The 15,755-nt window shown below is 41.7% G+C and overlaps 1 protein-coding gene across 2 annotated transcripts in view; it reads right to left on the reverse strand.

Annotated features, from left to right (window-relative positions):
- mnd1 (meiotic nuclear divisions 1 homolog (S. cerevisiae)) overlaps nucleotides 1-9,565 on the reverse strand; it is a 38,375-nt gene extending 28,810 nt beyond the window's left edge. For both annotated transcript variants that reach the window (XM_080199453.1, XM_080199462.1), the window contains exons 1-3: nucleotides 9,482-9,565; nucleotides 6,895-6,960; nucleotides 2,693-2,750 (exon numbers count right to left, since the gene is read on the reverse strand). In XM_080199453.1, the coding sequence (XP_080055579.1) occupies nucleotides 2,693-2,750; nucleotides 6,895-6,960; nucleotides 9,482-9,565 (208 nt within the window). The remainder of the gene's footprint in view (nucleotides 1-2,692; nucleotides 2,751-6,894; nucleotides 6,961-9,481) is intronic.
- Between the last annotated feature and the right edge of the window lie 6,190 nt (nucleotides 9,566-15,755).

The raw sequence follows: 15,755 nt of genomic DNA on the forward strand, positions 1-15,755 counted from the left end.
ACAAAAATAAACTTAAACTTACCTGCTCTCACTCCAAGTCACTCTCTTTTTTTTAGGTTCGAGGAGGGGGTAGGATGGGATACTCTACACGTGTAGCGATTGGGTTTCTTCACCTTTCCAATTTATGGGGGAAAACTTGGACCATAAATGGTTTTAATTGTGCTGAAGAAGCCACACGCATTGTGGTTGTTGGTGAATTACTGAGTCTTCAGCGCTCTTTCCACCCACCATCTGTTCTTTAGGTCACGGATTCTTTGTTCTCAATTATACAGGGCATGCTATAACTGGAGAACAAAGAGTACTATGTACCGTTTCGGGCTCCTTATTTAAGAAAGGATGTAAATGCATTGCAAGCAATTCAGAGAAGATTTACTCGACTCATACCGGAAATGGGAAAGATTTCTCACAAGGAAAGGTTGGACAAGCTAAGTTTGTACACACCAGAGTATAGAAGAGTAAGGGGTGACTCGATTAAAACATATAAGATCCTGAGGAATCTTGATGAGTTGGATGTGGAGAGGATGTTTCCTCTTGTGGAAGAATCTAGAAATGGTGTTACTGTTTAAAAGTAAAGATTTGCCCATTTAAGACAGAAATAAGAGAATATTTTCTCTGAGGGTCGTGATTCTTTGGAACACTCTTCCTCAAAAGATGGTGAAAGCAAAGTCTTTGAATATTTTTAAGGCAGAGGTAGTTACATGCTTGATAAACAAGGGGTGAAAGGCTATCAGGAGTAAGAACTGTGGAGTTGAGGTTAAAGTCAGATCAGCCATGATCTTATTGAAGGGCAGAGCAGGCTCTCTTGTCTGTGAGGGGCCGAATGGCCTAATCATAATTCATATGTATATTTGTATGTGGGTGGCATGATTGGGGGCTGAGAAAATTGACGCTCACAGAGTGGGATCTTTTAGATAAGTGATGGTATATTTGTGGCAGGGAGAGGAAAGATGTACACAGGACTGTTTATGTAATGGGTAGATACAACAAACAGTAGAATGCCTCCAATATCAGAATATATTTTGTAAACTGCAATTTTTAAAAAAAATTTCTTTGCTGCACTTTTCTCATGGAGAGTCCTTTGTAAGCCAGAGGTGTGCAGGATGTAGCTCCCCATTAAACACCAAGATGTCCCCAGGTCAATAACACCTTCTAAAATTCACTATGAAGATACTTGCTGCTCAGTTGCAATCTTAGGAGCACACCTAAGTATCGTCCTCTAGATGGCTGCAAAGGGTAGCCTTGAGCTCCAGGAAGCCAATACTTGATGGTTGGCATGGTGGGCAGTCTTACAATAAAAGCATTTTTATAGCGCTGAGCAGAAATACAATAATTTGCTGCTAGTCATAAATGAGCTTCACGCTGAATGAGGGTTGTCTTTATCCATGGGCATTTACCTGGCCACTGATCTAGAATAAGAATGGCACATGAATGCAATCTAGGACTTTGTGGACTTCAGAAAATCCAGTCACTCAATGCAATCAGACATAGCACGTTGCCACCAGTTTTGGAATTCCATCGGAAATGTGATGAAATGGTTAGCTCTCAATAACAAAATAATGCAGCCCAGCCATTACTCACGGTGCACCAACAGTTCCTTCAATTATGTGGACAGTTTAACAACAGATTGGGGCATAGAAGTTAATGACGCTGTGTCCTTAACGGTCACTGGCAGAGTGGTACATCTGGAAGCAGTAGGCTCAAAATGCACTCACAGCGTCTGATATATCTTTGGAAAATTGAGGTTCAGAGACACTGATTCATGATCAAGTGCAAGGAGTAGCCTTTGCTAATATGTTCGTGCTCCTCTTCTGGCACACAAAGAAACACATTGGATGAGATTTTCAGGCCATGCTCAGCCCAAGGCCGGAAAATCCCACCCAAAGTCAACAGACCTTTACATAGTCCATGTCCTGTTGGCTATAATTCCCATAGAAGACAGGATGGGAAATTTCTGCCTATTATGTTCTGAATATAAAAGGAGGGAGAATGACAACTATGATATAAAGGCAGATGGATAAGTAGTCTTAACAAGAATACAGCTTAGTGATAAAGCTTTAGCAGCACCTATAAATGCAGCATTGTCAACTTAAATTGCCTTCAATATGTTACCTCGTAACAGTGGATGCCAATTTGATACTGGCAGGATTATGATTCCGATAAATTATTCAGATGGTTCATTTGTACCAGACTCTGGATTTTTTTTCCTATGGCCAGGCTGAAATCAAAAGTCATCTGAAATTTTCCACAACATACACTCATGCTAACATAGAAACATTTTAATCCAATCAGTGCAGGTTGCATTGAACTCATTTCCAAAGGTAAAAGGGCATTGTGTTTACTAATTGTGTTACCGAAGCAAATCATTTTTCACAAAGAAGAGTCATTCCGACTTGAAATGTTATCTTTATTCTTTCTCCACAGGTGATGCCAAGCCCTGAGGTTTTCCTGCATTTTCTGTTTCCGTTTCAGATTCTAGCATCCACAGTAATTTGCTTTTACCGCTCATTTTGAGATACTAATTTAACTTCTTAAATATAACTGTTACATATATTCCTAAATTATGCCAATTTTGTCAACTGATGCAACTGCCCATTACGCATTGCATGCATGATTAAATGTGCAAAAACTAGTTCCATATATTGTAACCTCAGGCAAGAGAGCAGAAAATAGTGACAATAAAATTGGTACCTACTAATCCCTTTCTCCTTTGGGGCAATCTTCTCCAAATCTTTCAATTGGAACACATCTTTCTAAAAACAGACAATTTTAAGTCAGTCATCCTCAAGCGTTAATGGATTATGAATTTTCTAAACTTTACAGCACAAGTGGAAATCTGACCACCCGTTTTATTCTTCCACCTACAGACACGAACAAAAATGCTTGCACAAGATGTAGGTACTGAAGAAAACACAAAAAAGTCAAGGAAACAAACCGAAGATGCATTTCAATTAAAATTAATATGCAATCCAAGTTTTCATTTACATGGCAAGCAAAGGGACTTGTGGGAAAGCAACAAATATTCATTAATGATTGCAAATATTTTACAGCGCAGGAAATTACTTTGGCCACCAAGGCCATTCCAGTTCTCTGCAAAGAGCAATTTATCCAGTCCCAGACCTCACCCTCTCCCTGTAGTTCTACAAATTTTCTCTCTTCAGGTGTCCATCCAATTCCCTGGTATCAGAGTTTTACAACACAGAAATAGGCCCATTGTGTCTGTGCTGGCCATCAAGCACCTACGTTAATCCCATTTTCCAGCACTTGGTCCTTAGTCTTGTTTGCTATGGCGCTTTAAGTATTCATCTAAATGTTTCTTAAATGTTGTTAGGGCTCTTGCCTCTATCACCCTTTCAAGCATTGAGTTCCAGGTTCTCATCACACTTTAAAAGGATTTTCTCAAGTCCCCTTTAAATCTCCAACTCCTTACCTTAAGTCTGTGCCTCTGGTTATTGACCCTTCTACTAAGGTGAAAGTTTCTTTCTATCTACTCTATCCATAGCCCCCATAATTTTGTACACCTTGATTCAGCTCTAATGGAAACAATCCCAGTTTATCGAACCACTCTTCATAGCTCACTGAAATGTTCCATTCTAGGCAACATCCTGGTGAATCACCTCTGCATCCTTTCTAGTGCAATCACATCCTTCCTATTGTGTGGTGGCCAGAGCTACACACAGCACTCTAGCTGTGGCTCAACAAGCATTTTATACAGTTCCAATATAACCTCACTGCCCTATATTCTATGCCTTGGCTAATAAAGGCAAGTATCCCACATGCCTATGCCAGTTTGAGACAATTATCATACTTCTTCGAAGAGGGAACCCATGAAGCTGGTTCGGAAGTTCATTCTTGATGGCAAATCCAATTCTGTGAATTGTGTTCTTCTGATTTCCCTCTCCAGAAGAAAGTCTTGCTGCATAGAAATTCCTTGAACTGTCCCTCTCCACATCACCGACTTCACAGAGCAATTGCTGGAATTCTTGGGCAATGTTCTGGGTTTTCATTCACAGTGTCCATGAGGGTCCTGATGTTCCAGGTTGCAAATTTTACTACCTTGTCTTTCTAATGCCGAAGGTGATGCCTCTGGACATGGTTATCCAACCAGGACAGGTGAGACAGACTATCTTTAGGGCACCTTTTTTAGCCTCCTTATTAGGAGTGAGCAGATTGTATTGTAAAGAGGGCTGCTCAGTCGCAGTTACAGCTATTGAAAGGCACCCCTGCAATGGCCACCTTTAACTGCCACCTCTGTTGCAGATCATGACTAGAAGCTTCCAGACAACACAATCCTGTTCATGTCTCCTTTGCTAGTCATTCAAAAACTTGGGAGATGTGCTTGGAGAGAAAGACAACTATTCATTACATTTTTAAGTGTGAAGAATCTTGCATAGCAGCTTCCACATACCTTGACAGAACAAAACCTTGATCCAATGGCAAGGAACTCAGGACAATTGGAGGTTTAATTCCACTATAGCCTTTATCTGCTGGAGTAGGTATTGAGATATTTCAGCCAGCGCAAGCTCCAGTCCAAAAACGCACAAGACACTTGTTAACAAATGTAAGTGTAACAAATGGCTGACATGCATGATTTGCAGTATCCTAGAAATATGGGTTGTTGTCTTTATTGCTATGACACTGAAATATAAATCTCTTCTTGGTATGCCACACAAGTTGGATATATTTTTGATCAACAAGAGTCAAGGGTTATGGAAGGCAGGCAGGAAAATGCCACAATTAGACCTCCTCACCATGTCTCTCACCCCTCTCAGAACCAGGATAGAGTCTTCCTTGTCCTCACTTTTCATCCCACCACGCTCTGCATTCAAAGAATCATCCTCTGCCATTTCTACTAACTCCAGCATGATGCCATCACCAAACAGATCCTCCCCTCACGACCCTGTCAGCATTCTACAGGGACCATTACCTCCAGAATACCCTGGCCCATTCCTCCATCACACTCAACTCCCTGCTTACGACACCTTCCCATGCAATCTCAGAAGGCACAACACCTGCCCCTTTACTTCCTCCCTGCAAAGGCCTAAACATTTGTTTCAGGTGAAGTAGCATTCATGAGCACCTCCTTTAATCCTGTCTGTGGCATCTGTTGTTCCCAATACAATCTACTTTACATCGGAGACCAAACGCAAACTGGGTGATTGCTTTGCAGAACACCTTTGGTTCATTCATAAGCATGACCCAGACTTTCCCATCACATGCCATTTCTGCACACCATCAGGCTCTCGTGTCTGTCCTTGGCCTGTTGCAATGTGTTCCATTGAAGTCCAACTCAAACTGGAGTGACAGCTCCTCATCTTCTGATGGGGTAATTCAAAGCCTTCTGGACTTGAGTTCAACAACTTCAGAACAGGAACTCTCTCCTCTATCTCATTTTCATTTATTTCAACTTATTTATTTAATTATTTTTAAAATTTTAATTTCTTCAATCGTATCATCTTCCCACCCTTTTTCAGTCTTGTTTTCCATCTTTTCTCCCCCACCATGGTCTCCCCTCCCCCCCACCCCATTCAGACCATCTGTTATATGTCTTAGGTGGCCCTTTGACACTGTTTACGTTGGTCTGCCATTTTCACATTCTGACCTCTTAATGGTGGCTAATAATACCCTTCTGAGCCATGATCATCACCATTCAGAGGGACCTGGGGGTGCACAAGTCGCAAAAACCCAGTCTGCAGGTGCAGTAGGTGATCAAGAAGGCGAATGGTATGCTGGCCTTTATAGCGAGGGGGATAGAATATAAAAGCAGGGAGGTCTTGCTGCAACTGTACAGGGCACTGGTGAGGCCGCAGCTGGAGTACTGTGTGCAGTTTTGGTCGCCACACTTGCGCAAGGATATTTTGGCCTTGGAGGGAGTGCAGAGGAGGTTCACTAGGCTGATACCGGAGATGAGGGGGTTGGACTGTGAAGAGAGACTAAATAGGCTGGGTCTGTACTCACTGGAGTTTAGAAGGATGAGGGGTGATCTTATAGAGACATATAAGATAATGAAAGGGATGGATAGGGTAGAAGTAGAGAGATTCTTCCTGCTTAGAAAGGATAGCAGGACTAGAGGGCACAGCCTCAAGATAAAGGGGGGGCTGCAGTTTAGATCGGAGTTGAGGAGGAACTTCTTCACTCAAAGGGTGGTGAATCTCTGGAATTCTCTGCCCGTTGAAGTGGTGGAAGCTACCTCGCTAAATATATTTAAGTCACGGGTAGATAGGTTTTTGACAGACACGAGAATTAAGGGTTATGGGGAGACAGCGGGAAAGTGGAACTGATCCACTTCAGATCAGCCATGATCTTATTGAATGGCGGGGCAGGCTCGAGGGGCTAGATGGCCTGCTCCTATTTCTTATGTTCTTAATTTCAGCCCTTTGCACATTCCTGGTTTTAATTCCTTATGGCAGTAATGCCTTCTGCTGCTTAGGTTCTAAATCTCTAGAATTCCCTCCTTAAGCCCTCCTGTCTCCCTCTCCTCCTCTAATCTCCTCCTTAAAGCCTAACTTTACAATCAATTTTTGGTCACCTTTCCTAATATCTCCTTAAATGGCTCATTGCCAAATTTTATTTACTAACACTCTTGTGAATCATTCTGGTGCTTCTTATGACATTAATGGAACAACACACTTGTTGGAGAACAGCCAAAAGCAGCAGATCCAATAACTTCATTCACGTTTGAATATCACTCCAAAGCTCAGTAAAAGAATGCTTCTTCTTGTTCCCATTTTTCTACTTATTCCCAACAGTCAATTATTCTGAAAAAAAACTAAGTGCAATATAGATACTTAATTGCATGCATCTGTTATTTCACATCCAATGTAGTGCTGATCAATCTATAAACAAACAATATTAGTGAAGTATTTCAGCTTTACAACAGAAATTTTCAATACTCACTGTCTCAAAAAATATTTCCATCATACGAGTTCGCTTCTCTTCAATGCTCAGCCCCTTCTTTTTAGACTAAGAATTCAAAGTTCAATATAAAAAAGTTACTGTGCGTTTACCTGATTGTGTTACAATTTTTAAAGCATTTCAAGCAGTAATCATGCGGTTTCTGCCATTTTGTTTAAAATTACAAAGCTGGTCCAGTGACTCTACCAAGATCATCATTTTTGACTCAGTGGAAGAAATGTATATTACAAAAGGATTAGGCAATGAATGAATGCTAGGAAATTTTAATTCACCATCTTAGCGATGAAGATTTTAATCACCAATGGTACATTCATTTGCACATAGGGCAGTTTTATTTATGACCATTTCCTGAACTAACCAATATTTTAAAATATAGCATAATTTTGTTTTCCATTTGTGACTTCTCATTAGCACTACTTTATTGCAAGATCCAGGATACAGACAGCATAATTACCTGCAATTAAGAATGCACACACTGGGGAAGGAAGTCTGTACCCTTTCAGACTGGTCCAATGTATAGAAATTGTATCTTGTCATGTACAATTCTGTATTCATAATAACATTGGAATATGTGGGCTTTTTAAAGAAGTTTAGTTCGCGAGGCATCGTGAACAACAATGGTTTCATAAAATTTATTTAACAGCCTTCAAAAAAATTAGCAAGATGTTTCCTTAAAGCAGTTCCCAAATTTGGCCACAGCATTTTGTCTCCCCAGGAATTAATGCAAGGTATTGAAGAGAAGGTTCACGAGTTCACAACACTTAATGGATAAAATGAGCAATGGTGGAGCCCAGTCCTCATCCTTCTGTGCAATGAGTCATTACACGTCTCAGAGGACAGGAGGAATGAGGAGCACATTAGGCTTGCAGCTGAGTTTTAAAATGTTGGTGGCCACCAAGGAAGGCATTGGAAAAATCAGATTCAGCGGTGTCAAAAGCGTCAATAAGGTTTTCAAGTAGCAGTAAACATAAGGTACAGGTCCTAGTCCCTCCACACTGACACTATAGTTAAGAAAGACTACCAATGCGTCTACTTTTCAGGAGGTCAAGGAAATTCAGCTATGACTCTCACCAACTTTTATAGATGCGCCATAGAAAGCATCCTTTGTGATTGTATCACAGCTTGGTATGGTTCTTGCTCTGCTAAGACAGTAAGAAATGAAAAAGGGTTGTGAACAAAACCCAGTCCATCATGCAAACCAGCCTCCCATCCACTGACACTGTCTACACTTTCCACTGCCCTGGTAAATTAGCCAACATAAGCAAGGACCCCAAGAACCCTGGACATACTCTCTTCCACTTTCTTCCATTGAGAAGAAGATATACGTACCAACCAGCTCAAGAACAGCTTCTCCCCTGCTGCCATCAGACTTTCAAATGGACCTACCTCATTAAATTGATTTTTCTCTTCACCCTAGTGATGACTAACACTACATTCTGCACTCGCTCCTTTCCATCTCTATGCACGATATGCTTTGTCCATATAGCATGCAAGAAACAATACTTTTCATGTATCTCAATACATAGGGCAGCACGGTAGAACAGCAGTTAGTACTGCTGCTTCACAGTGTCAGGGACCCAGGTTCAATTCCCAGCTTGGGTCACTGTCTGTGTAGAGTTTGCACATTCTCCCTGTGTCTGCATGCGTTTCTTCCGGGTGCTCCAGTTTCCTCCCACATTCTGAAAGATGTGCTGGTTAAGTGCATTGACCCGAAACAGGCACCGGACTGTGGCGACTAGGGGAATTTCATGGTAACTTCATTGCAGTGCTAATGTAAGCCTTACTTGTGACTAATAAATAAACTTTACTTATACATGTGACAACAAAATATCAAATCGAGAGACAGGGCACATTGTAGACATGGAAGGGGAGGAGAAATTCAAGGAAACACTCCTGGTATGCTGAAAGTTAGAGTGCAAGGAGGAGGAAAAGCCACTGCTGAGATCAAGAAAATATGTGGTCATGGACTGGGTGATGGAGAAGAAGCAAATGGTGCTCAACAGTGTAAATACATCAGAAAGGGCAGTGGAAGAGGCAAGGAAGTGGATTGTGATTTGAATTAAGACTGAGGCCTGCAATTTGACAGGGAGGGTAAAGTTAAAGTTTATTTATTAGTCACAAGTAACGCTTACATTAACCCTGTAATGAAGTTACTGTAAAAATCCCCTAGTCCCACAGTCCAATGCCTGTTCAGGTCAATGCACTAACCAGCACGTCTTTCAGATTGTGGGAGGAAACTCACACAAACACAGGGAGAACGTGCAAACTGCACACACTGACCCGAGCCGGGAACTGAACCCAGGTCCCTGGTGCTGTGAAGCAGCAGTGCTAACCACTGTGCCACCATGACGAGAGAAAGAGCCAAAGTGAGGGAGCAAGCTTTTACATGGATAATTTGAATGTGCGGAGCCAGAGAGGTGACAATGTAGGAAGCAGGCAAAGCCTCAGGTGATGCCAGGTCCCTGGGTGAGGGTGGTGGGTTTAAACAAGGAGAGGGATGTACACGAAGCCGGGCGAGCGGGCTCCACACACGGTGAGCGGCTGGTTACTGGGGGGAGTTCACACTCACCATATTGTCCCTCAGCCCAGCCTCTCCACGGCAACCAGCCACAAGACTCGAATCTTGGCGCCTTCTGATCACCCAGCATCCCATGCAAAACTGCCAGAGAAAAACTTCCGGGGTGAGTGTGGACCCGGCAGGCTTCCCTGTTGCCTAGCAACAGGCTTCAGCGCAGCCGACTGGAGACAGCGGCCTCTCCGGTTAAAGAGAGCACTGCAATAAGGAGCCGCTTTACCCTCAGTACAGTATAAAGTAACCAGTCAAAGGCAGCTAGCTCTTGATTTAGTTACAGGAAAAGAAGCTGGGTGGGGTATCAGTGGGACAGCGCTGTGGTTCTAGTGATAATAACTTTGCCAAGTCTAACTGAGTTATGGAAAAGGACAAAGTAAAAGTTTTAAATTAGGGAAAGGCCAAGTGACTCGAAACAGCTACTTAAAGCTAAAGCAATGCCAGAGCAGTGAGTTCAAAGCAGTGAATTCAAAGAGGAGGAAGAGAGGGTTCAGAACAAATATGTTCCCAAAAGAAAAAATGTTGAACTCCGAAATCAAGACATGTCAAAGACCATACAGAGTAGTAGGATAAGGCATAAAAGGCAAGCTTATCTCCAGAGTTCAATAAGTAGTCTCACAACACCAGGTTAAAGTCCAACAGATCTATTTGGTAGCACAAGCTTTTGGAGCACTGTTCCTTATCAAATAAACCTGTTGAACTTTAACCTGGTGTTGTAAGAATTCTTACTGAGCCCATCCCAGTCCAATGCCAGCATCTCCACACCAGAGTTCAATATTGTAGGAAGCCTATAGGCATATAAAAAATCCGGGAGTAATGTTAAAAAGGGAATAAAAAAAAGCACGAAAAAGTATTAGCAGATATATAAGGAATGAGTGAGGCATATTAAAGACCAAAAAGATAATTTAGCACAGCAGCACAGTGGTTAGCACTGCTGCCTCATAGTGCCAGAGATTCAGGCTTGAGTCACTGTCTGTGTGGAGTCTGTACATTCTCCTTGTGTCTGCATGGGTTTCATCCTGTTTCCTCCCACAGTCTGAAAGATGTGCTGGTTAGGTTGGTTGGTTATGCTAAATTACCCCTCAGTGTCAGGGGGACTAGCAGGGTTAATAATTTGTGTAGAGGCAAATGCACAGTTCTCAGTGAATGCTTTGCATCCGTCTTCACAAAAGAGATCAGATCTTGTCGATGAAAAGGAATTTAAAATATTGCAAGTTTAGATATAGTGAGAAAGAATTATTAAAGGGTTTACCATCTTTGAAAATAATAAGTTGTCAGGACTGGATGAACTATATCTCAGGCTGCAAAGAGAAGCAAGGAAGGAAATAATAGAAGCACTGATCATTATTTTCAAATCCTCTCTGGCTACAAGTGGTATCTGAGGACTGGAGGCACTTAACATTGAAGTGCTGTTTCGAAAGGGAGGTAGGGATAGATTGAGTAATTTTAGGCCAGTCAGCCTTATCTCACTGGTGGGCAAACTACTGGGGAAAAAATCTAAGGGACAGTATAAATTGTCATTTAAAAATTCATGGACTAATCAAGGACAGCCAGCTTGGATTTGTTTAGGACCGGTTGGGCAAGATTCTCCAGCCTCCCAGCCACATGTTTCCTGCCGGCAGGAGGTGGCAAGTTGTTTGCTAGTGGAATTCTCATTGACATCACCCCACACTGATAGGCAACCCACGGCCAGGGGTCAGTAGGACTGGAGAATCCCGCTGGTACGAACAGCCGGAAAATTCCGGCTGTTATGTCTGACTATCTTGCTTGATTTGTTTTTGAGGAAGAAATAAGAAAGCTCAATGAGGGTTGTCTAGCCAGGTCTCTGACAAGGTCTCATGGACAGGCTGGTTAGGGTTGTAAGAGCCTATGGAATCCAAGGAAAAAGTTGGATCCAAAATTGGCTCAGTGACAGGAAGCAAGTGGTAATAGATGACAAGTGTTGTGACTGCAAGGCTGTTTGCAGTGATGTTCTGCAGAGTTCAATACTCTGTTCCTTGTTTTTTCATGGTATATTTGGTTGATTACATGTAGATGCATAATTAATATGTTTTTAGATGATACAAAAACTGGTTGTGTGGTTGAGTGGGGAAGAAAACTGAAGCCTGTTACAATATTATTGGATTGCTTTCTAGGGGCAGTGCTCTGAAAGCTAGTGGCTTGTACTACCATATAAACCTGTTGGACTTTAACCTGGTGTTGTGAGACTTCTTACTGTGTTCACCCCAGTCCAATGCTGACATCTCTACATCATTATTGGATTGATCAGGTGGACAGAAAATTCAATCCAGAGAAGTGAGGTAATGCATTTGAGGAAGGCAAACAAGACAAGAGAATACAAATAAATAAGAAACTAAGTGTAGAGGAGGAACAAAATTATCTTGGCGTGCATATTACAGATCCCTCAAGGTAACAGGGTTGGCAGGTACGGTGGTTAAGCAGGCAGATGGGATATATTCCTTTGTTAGCAGATGTGTACAAGAGCAGGGAGGTTATGCTGGGGAAAAAGAAATCACTCAATGGGCCGCAACTGAAGTACACCATACAATTCTGTTCACTGCATTACAAGAAGAATGTGGTCACATTTGAGAGGAAATAGAGGAGGACATTGCCAGAAATGGAGACTTTCAGCTATGTGGAAAGATTAGATAGACTGGGATTGTGTTCTTTGGAATAGACGCATTCGAAGGAAGATTTACTTGAGGTGTATAAAATTAAGCAGGGCCCAAATTGGTGGCTACCTATTTCTCTAAGAGGTCAGTAACCAAGGAGCATAAACGTAAAGTAATTGGCAGAAGGTTTAGAGGGGAGTGAAGAAATTACTTCAGAGACTCGGGTTTTCGGGAACTTACTGCTTGAAAGGTTGGTGGAAGCAGAAACCCTCGTAGCATATAGAAATACTTAGAGATGTACTTGGTGTGCTGTAATCTACAAAGAGTTAGAAAGCAAGATTAAGATTGATAGCTTTTTCAGCTGGCACAGACATGATGGACCAAAGACCTGACATTGCATTCTTCACTTTTCCACCTTCTTGCCTATTTCCTTCTTCCCTCTGATGGTTGAATCTAATTCCCTGCTCCTTAAAGTGGGGAGAGGCACATCACTGCCAGCAGGGTTAAGGTTGAATCTTTCCCATCTCTCTTTTCTTATTTCTCCGCAGCTACTTATTGGAGCCCTCCATTCGAGTGTATGCTTGTTCGTCAGCAAGTTAGTTTGGCAGTCCGTATGTTGTGTGCTGCTTTTAGCTAGTAGGATACAGTAGTTAACATCATGAGATTCCAGTTTGATGTACAAGATTTCTGCAAAAATAGAGTTAGCGGAGCTAATTACACCAACATTTTGCTGCCCATCCTCAATAGATTTACCGAGCAACATGTAGTGTATATGACAGTTACAGGACTGAATCCATCTGTGCTCTATTTGGAAGTAAGCAGCATCAAACTCTTAACTGTCCTTCCCTTGCATCATTTACCTGTATATTGGTGGTCAGCTATAGGGCTTTACAGTTGACACTCCTGTATCTGCTGCTAAATTCAGGAGAAGGGACCCCAGATAGCTTGTTCACTGGTTTTTTTCACATGATGAAATCCTTTAGTGTCTTCAGAATTCACTATTCTTGTGAGGCTATCATAATCAAACTCAAAGATATTACCATTTGACTTCGATGCAATTCAAATTTCTATGGAGTCATTCAGGAGCAGCATCCCTGCCTAATACAAGATTTTCTGAATTCTCAATCAAAAATAAACATTCTTAAATGTGGATTATTTAAAATAAATTAGGTTTAAAAGGTTCAGATTATGAAAGCCTGAAGGAAATGTATTACAAAAGCCTCTTACTGAAGTCTTGAAAAATAAAGAAACATCTTGATTTCAAAAATATCCTTACACTATAGTGCATTTTAAGGCAACTTACAAAGAAAATGCTAATTGGAAATCAAATGGCATCAAAAGTGAAACTTTGTTTCCATTTATATCAGTACAAGTAACTGCCATTGTTAAACAAAAACCTGAGCTCGCCATCTCTGAACTATCACTTCCAAGTGACAGAAGAAAGAAATGCTGAGATTTCCATGTAAGCAACCTGGATTCTGATTCAATCTCATTTTGGACTCATTCGAATTGGTTATTCATGCTCAACCAAACTAACAGCAATGATTTGGCAATATACTTCCCATTTAGAATGAAATTGCACCAGGCCAAAATCCAAGGGCTGCAATCCAGATAGCCCACTGGATTCAACATATTCTTACAAATAAGGGAAGAATTTCAGAGAATACAAAAAATAAAATCTAGATCTTAGTCAATTAGCCGTTATCAGAAAATATGTTTGAGCAACTTAGAAAAGATTTAGCATAGCAGAGGTGATGCAACTGTTGAAACACAATAAAATAAATTTTGACCAAATACTGTATTGTGCTAAATATAAGCTGATTGCAGGTAAACAACAATTGCAATCAGCTTAATTCAACCTCACTAAATATGATGGCACTACATTAATAATTGTATTTGGTGGAATCAGATTCCACCTTGCATTAAAAGCAAAGCACTCCCTAGTGCTTTAATATGCCGAGAAAAAAGTGCAGCGAGTTCAACTTGTGTTCTAAATGGAGCATGCCAAATATTCTGTGCTTTATTTTAAATACAAAATATCAAGTCTTGTGTGCCTCATAACAACTGATATTTATAAAGCACCTTTAGTGTAATGCAACATCCCAAAGCTCTTCCCAGTAACATTATAAAACAAAGAAAGACACTGAGCCACATATGGGTACACAAGGTCAGATGATCAAAAGATAGGTCAAAGATGTAGATCTTAAGAATTGTATTAAAAGGAGGAAAGAGGGGTTGAGAGGTGGAGTTGTAGGGAGGGAATTCCAGAGCTTGGGGCCCAAGTAATTGAAGGCACAGCTACCAATGGTGGAGCAATTATGTTTGGGAATGCACAGAGGTCAGAATTAAAGTAGCCAGATCTCTCAGAAGAGATTACAGAAATAGGGAGGAGGGCGAAGCCACAGAAGGATTGGAAAAGGAGGATGAGAATTTTAAAATCAAGACATTGCTTGACTAGAAGCCAACGTAGGTCAGTGAGCAATGGGGCAATAGGGAACATGTTGCACGTTACAACATGGGCAGCAGGGTTTTCAGTGATCTCACATCTGGAGGGTAGAATATAGGACACTAAGTCAAGACTGCACTGGAATAGTCCACTCTAGAGGTAACAAAGGCATGGATGAAAGTTGCAGTGGAAGAAGTTTGGATCAAAGATGAAAAGTCTTCCTCTCCCCATAGATTTGTTTTCCTCCAACATTTTTCATTTTTGTTTCCAACATTTGCAGGACTTGTTTTTTGACTAGGATTATCTCGTCTATTACTTCATTGTTGCTGGTAAGGATCTTGCTGTATGCAAAACGGTAAACACAGTGAAAAGTCTGACAACACCAGGTTTTAGTCCAACCTATTTATTTGATAATATACTCACAAGCTTTCGGGGTTAGCCCCTTCGTCAGGTGAATGGAGTGTGACGAAGGGGCTAACCCCGAAAGCTTGTGAGTATATTATCAAATAAATAGGTTGGACTAAAACCTGGTGTTGTCAGACTTTTCACTGTGTTTACACCAGTCCAACGTATGCAAAACGGTAACCAGACTTGTCATGAAACAAGAGTGACTATGGCCAGAATTAAATCCAGCCATCACAGTGGGAAACATAGCAGCTGGGACCAAATCACAAGAGGCTGTCCATCAGTCTGGGGGGGGGGGGGGGGGTGAGAAAACTTCCCAGTTATGTTGTAGGTGGGAGGAGGCTAATGTGAAAAATTGCCCACTTGCACCTGGATGTCAATTAGGCTCATTAATGAGCCAATTGGCACCATTTATCTCTTAGCTAGCTGAAATTTAGTGGTTGCTGAAGGAATAAATGGGAGTTGCAGGGGTGGAGTGCAGCAGGAAAAAGATTCCTTCATTGTCAGGTATTCCAGGCTTGAGACTCTCAATTTGGGAAGAGGCTGAGCCACTGAAAGCTCCCGCCCACTCCAACTCACCTCTTGCAACCCCCATCCTGCCCTCACTCACCTGAATCAAGAGTCTCTCGTGAAGTCCTTGGAGTATTAACAAGAGTGGTCAACGCTTACTTGGTAGGCATGATTTCTACTGCTGGGATTCCTAAATCCCAGGGACTAGCCAGTTGAATGCTAAGTTTGTTGGGCCTCCCTGACCTAAGTGATGCTGGTTTTCCATCAGTTCTCCAACTGGTGGGTGGGACCCACATCAGGA

The sequence above is a fragment of the Carcharhinus amblyrhynchos genome, chromosome 1, assembly GCF_965287045.1.
Source record: "Carcharhinus amblyrhynchos chromosome 1, sCarAmb.v2.hapA, whole genome shotgun sequence".
NCBI lineage: Eukaryota > Metazoa > Chordata > Chondrichthyes > Carcharhiniformes > Carcharhinidae > Carcharhinus > Carcharhinus amblyrhynchos.